This window comes from Conger conger, chromosome 2 (genome assembly GCF_963514075.1).
Source record: "Conger conger chromosome 2, fConCon1.1, whole genome shotgun sequence".
NCBI lineage: Eukaryota > Metazoa > Chordata > Actinopteri > Anguilliformes > Congridae > Conger > Conger conger.
Genome location: NC_083761.1, coordinates 72,371,721 through 72,377,054, shown reverse-complemented (window position 1 = coordinate 72,377,054; position 5,334 = coordinate 72,371,721). Strand labels below are relative to the sequence as shown.

At 45.0% G+C, this 5,334-nt stretch overlaps 1 protein-coding gene across 1 annotated transcript in view; it reads left to right on the top strand.

The window, feature by feature from the left end:
• The window catches only part of card14 (caspase recruitment domain family, member 14), a 20,549-nt gene extending 16,444 nt beyond the window's left edge, over nucleotides 1-4,105 (top strand). Inside the window, exons 17-21 of the mRNA XM_061223661.1 lie at nucleotides 20-143; nucleotides 949-1,113; nucleotides 1,500-1,618; nucleotides 1,887-2,002; nucleotides 2,743-4,105. Of these exons, the coding sequence (XP_061079645.1) occupies nucleotides 20-143; nucleotides 949-1,113; nucleotides 1,500-1,618; nucleotides 1,887-2,002; nucleotides 2,743-2,950 (732 nt within the window). The 3' untranslated portion in view covers nucleotides 2,951-4,105. The remainder of the gene's footprint in view (nucleotides 1-19; nucleotides 144-948; nucleotides 1,114-1,499; nucleotides 1,619-1,886; nucleotides 2,003-2,742) is intronic.
• The last annotated feature ends 1,229 nt before the right edge of the window (nucleotides 4,106-5,334 follow it).

The following is a 5,334-nucleotide window of genomic DNA, read 5'->3' as shown; positions in this document are numbered from 1 at the left end:
CGTGGTTCTCTCCTGCCAGTCGGAGCGGAGTCAGGCCCAGGAGAAACAGAAGTTTGTGCGCATCGTCAGCACGGGCCGCCTGGGGCCCAACCCCCTGTGGGTGAGCGTGGAGGAGGCGGGCTCTGAGGAGGATATGGAGGCGGGTGAGTGCAGCTCAGGAACCAAACCCATTACATACAAATTCCAACACAATTTACCTTTTTATTGTCACACATTCTTAATAATCAATGATTAGTTGACCAGTATATTACATTACATTATATTACGTGGCATTTAGCAGACGCTCTTATCCAGAGCGACGTACAACAAAGTGCAAATCAAACACAAGAACAAGTGCGAAAGTGGACCTAAGAGGACAGTACTGCTCCGAGTCCTAGTGTAAACATACAGAAATTCAGAATCCTTGAAGAGTACAATCAACTTTCAAACTAGCATACCACAGCTGGCAGCTAGAATACAACAATACAACAGCCAATAAAAACAACAATACCTATACAAGTAACGATATCTATACATAAGTGCCATTACGGACCCAGACACCAAACCCAGAGCAGTCACCATTATTCGTATTTTCGGGCTTGCGTTTTATATCTCAGGTTACTTTAATGCAGCTGTGTTTGGACCTACGTGGCTGTCGTAAAGAGGTAATAAAGAAGGAAATAATACTCAAATATCATATACAAAATGATCCATAACGCAATACAGGCATGTGTAAATATTTAAACCTGTTATTTGAGCCATAATATTTGGAAGTGGTTGGAAACGAACAAGAGAGGGAGATTACTTTATTTGTAGCATGCAAGTGGCCAGTTAACATGATGTAGAGTATATCAATGAGCTGTGTTTGAAGTACATTTTTGCAAACCAAAAAGGGTATAAATGATGAACAGAGTTCAATAAGCTTTTTGTTAGTACGGGGACTGAATGGATTGCCCTCCCGTCCTGCAGGGGACAGTGCTGTTCCCAGGAGCTGCGTGACCCTCATGCCCTACACCCTCGTCACACCACACCACCCACCGACCTCACGTCCAGTCCTCCTCTTTCCCACAATGCTCGGTCGCATCATGGATAAAAAGCTGGGAAGCCTGCAGGGCTTCCAGATGTGTGAGCCAGGTAAGTTAGCGTTTGTCTACACCGTTAATGCAAAGTTTTAAAAATGAATGTACATTAACTACTCTTGGGCTTTTGGTGAGTGGGTTAGTGCGACATTACCCTGCATTGATTCAAGAGGTCTTGCAGTTGTTTTATTTCAATTACTTTTCTGTACTCGATTGATTTTGCCTGGCGCAATTGAGCCAACCTAGAAGACCAGAAGGCAGGGTTTGCACTTTTCGAGTGTTTCATAAGTTCCAATACACAAGCTCAGTAAAGCGTAGAAAAGTAATTGAATCCAAAACAATAATGTATTAGACCCAGGGCTGGTTTCAAAATGGCCGCCCGAGCCACTATCACCCTACATTCACCCCTGGCACTGTGTCTGTTTTCCGCTCCGTCCTCAGAGGTGCTGAATGCCAGCGAGTACGCCCTGCGGACGCAGAGAGCTGAAGTGCTGGAGGACTGCGAGGCAGGCGGCCAGAAATGCTACACTCTGCAGGGTGTGGAGAGAGTGATAAAGCAGGTACACCAGCACTTCAATGCATTCCACCTTCACCGGCGCACCGGGAGTGCTGACATCTTAATTTAAAGTATCACGTTGGTGTACCTTGTAGCCTGCGGGAGAGGGGCAAGAGATGCACTGGATGGATGGCTGGTCTAGAGCTAGGGAGGGAAAAGAATGACCAATGTCCATTTAAATAAGTTTAGGTTTTCACTTCAGTGCAGCTGTGTATAAAAAGCCATGGGACTGATGTCCTTTACTGGTGCTGACTCCTACGTCCTCTGCACAGGGGTGCCACTGTGTTCTGCCCCTGGGCCTGGACTGTGTGCGACGACTGCACAAAGCAGAGATCTACCCCATCATCATCTACATCACTTCCACGGACCGCAGCGCACGCAGACTCAGGTACAAGCTGTCACTGCTTTTGGCACTTGAGTCCGGCAGTAATGGTGTGTAATGATTCTTGCTGTGTACGAGTCCTCACTCGAAGGACCTATGTATGTGATCGGTTTCTGGTAATGATGTGATCACAATTAAACATGATGCAGTATTACAGATAGGAGACATCGTGCACATACAGATGCAGTACTATGCAACCAGACTGTGTATTAACTTGTGTGTGTGTGTGTGTGCCTGTGTCTGTGTGTGTGTGCATGTGTGTATGTGTGTGTGCCTGTGTCTGTGTGTATGCTTGTGTGTATGTGTGTGTGTGTGCCTGTGTCTGTGTGTGTGTGCATGTATGTGTGTGTGTGTGTGTGTGCATATGTGTATGTGTGTGTGTGTGTGTGTGCACATGTGTATGTGTGTGTGTGTGTGTGTGTGCACATGTGTATGTGTGTGTGTGTATCTGTGTGTGTGTGTGTGTGCACATGTGTATGTGTGTGTGTGTGTGTGTGTGTGTATGTGTGTGTGTGTGTGTGTGTATGTGTATGTGTGTGTGTGCACATGTGTATGTGTGTGTGTGTGTGTGTGTGCACATGTGTATGTGTGTGTGTGTGTGTGTGTGTGTGTGTGTGTGTGCACATGTGTATGTGTGTGTGTGTGTGTGTGTGTGCACATGTGTATGTGTATGTGTATGTGTGTGTGTGTGCATATGTGTATGTGTGTGTGTGTGTGTGTGTGTGTGTAAATGTCCGTGCGTGCAGAGCGAAGCTTCAGCGACACGGCTGGTCGGAGGAGCAGCTCATGGACTGCTCCCGCAGCGAGGAGCCCCTCCTGGACAAGCTGCCCTGCCTGTACCGCAGACTGCCCCCTGACAGCTGGAGCGACAGCAGCACCCTGCTGCGCGCGCTGCACAGCGCCACCCTGCTGGAGCAGAGCAAGATAGTGTGGCTGGAGCCTGACCTGTGGTGACTGATCCGCTGCCTGCTCCTGCCCAGCCTTTTATACGCCTGTGTGAAGCACATTTACTGGTCTCTCTTGTTTCTGACTTTCATCAATCCTTACAAACTGCCTTATGAATATGCAAACCATGTATTGTATATGTGTATGTGTGTGCGTACAACTGGGTATGCACTTTGTTGTAGTTCGCTCTGGATAAGACCGAGGCCAAACGCCTATAATGTAATGTAACAGACAAAGTCCTGGGTGTTGTCAACTTGGCCCAGCCGTTTCTGTGAGTTTGAATTCTGAGCTCAAAGGAAAGGGCGACGCACTTGTTGGTTTGAAAGTGAAGCAATGTAACTGACGATGCTGAAGAGTAATTGGGCACAGTGGAGTATTGTGATGGGCAGTGCCTGAGAGAACAGCACTGATGCAGAAGGTGGCCATCAGTCATCGCCTGCCATGCCAGGAATGAGGATGTAAGGTGGCTTGCCGGGAACTCCCCTGATTCATCACTGAGTTATATCCTGTTGTTAGTTAGCTCCTCCTTCTTCTTGACAGCACTGATTCAAATCTTCCAGCCAGCCCTGCCAAAATATGTACCATCAAGCCTGGTGAGGACATCGGGGAGGTATCTGTCGTCATTGTAACCACAAACTGTTTGGCTTGCCGAATACAATATAAAAATATTAAAGGTTTCCCCTTTAGATGCCAGGTGCCATCTGTATATTTCAATCAGCAGGGTGATTCCTGTGTCATTGCACAAGAGCTACACCTCTGGTCAGTTTGGTGCCTACAGTCTACGGTGCACAGGGGTTCTGCCATCAGTGCAATGGCTGCATACATAGGGCATCCTGTCCAGTGCAATGTAAAAGCAAGTGAGGTTTGCAGCTGTCTCCTGAATTGCCTGAAAATGATGCCGATATGACATGGGCCTATGAACACAACAGGTTACCTAGTTTACATGACAGTCATGTTATCTCCGTGTATTTCCATTATTGGAACTTCAATCTTATGCAGGGCTTTGTATGTGATGTAGGTATTTGCATCGCAAACCCAGCAAACATGTGAAATGCTGTATTGTGTCAGTCTTTCACTGTACCATTCAGATGTTCCATTTTCCCTTCCAGATGATGGTTCATCAAATATGTAATTGTCAATAAATATTAATTACTGCACTGACTACTTAATTTCATTGTGAATAAATTGGCTACTTTAATGACTTGGCCTCACTAGCTGCCATCTATTCTAAATCATTATGCTAAATATTGTATGTGCTATTGTTTCTGCAAATGGAAACATATTTTGCTAAGTGAATTAGTATATTAGGTTCAATTTGAGCAGCAGTTGACAGGACAAATTATAAATGCAGATATAAAGTGCAAAGTGATTGAACACATTAAAACATTTTAATGCGTGTCTGCCCAAACCTGTTCCAGGGGATCTACCAGACTGTTCATTCCAACCCTTACAAAGCACACATCATTCAACATGTGTCTAATTAGTAGAATCGGGTGTGCCAAAGTAGGATTGCAATAAAAATCTGCAGGGCTACAGGAACAGGGATGGGCAGCCTGGCTTAATACATTAGCGCTACTTAACTCCACGTGCTGCCGGCCGCAGGGTCTGTAGACATTTGCTTCAACCGTGCGCTACACCACCTGATTTAAATAATTCGCTTCAAGAAAATGCCTGCAGGCACTGCGGCTCGCAGGATGTGGAGTTCAGTAGTGCTGTTTTAGTGTATCCCGTGTATTTATGGCAAACCACCAAAAAGAGTGCCTGGTATGCTGCGGTCTAAACTCGAAAACCCGATGTTCACCATTCTTCCTAAAGATATACCCTCATTTTGTGTTTTGACGTCAGCTGTGGGTGTCTAACATATCTGTGCAAAATATCCCATGGGTGTTCAACTGGGGTTTCCCTAAATCTGAAGGGAAGCATCTTCATTCATTACATTTCTCCACTCATTCATGTTTTCCTTTAATTTGTCATCCGTCTGTATATACATAGAAATTAATGATGGGGGTAGCACATATAGCGCAAAATGGCTCATATTTGTGTAAATCATTATAATAAATCTAAAAAAAGAAAAACGTTATTATTAGAAGAGGCTGTTAAAAGCTTCCATTCAGTTCAAGGCAGTTTTTACATTGTTGACGACTATCTTGTTGACATGCCATCCGCGTATTGTAGTATTGTAACATTACAGCCTAACGAAATAAAAGTGTCTAGTCATTTATTCAATCGATACAATAAATATTAAACCGATCAATCATTGCATATTATAGGCTTACTTCCCCAATCAAATTGGAAAAATCGTCTGTTTAATGTCCCCATAATCTGACATCAGCTCTTCGTACTGTTTGGGGATGCTATCCCGGAAGCAACTGGGTTCCGTTATAAAACGAACG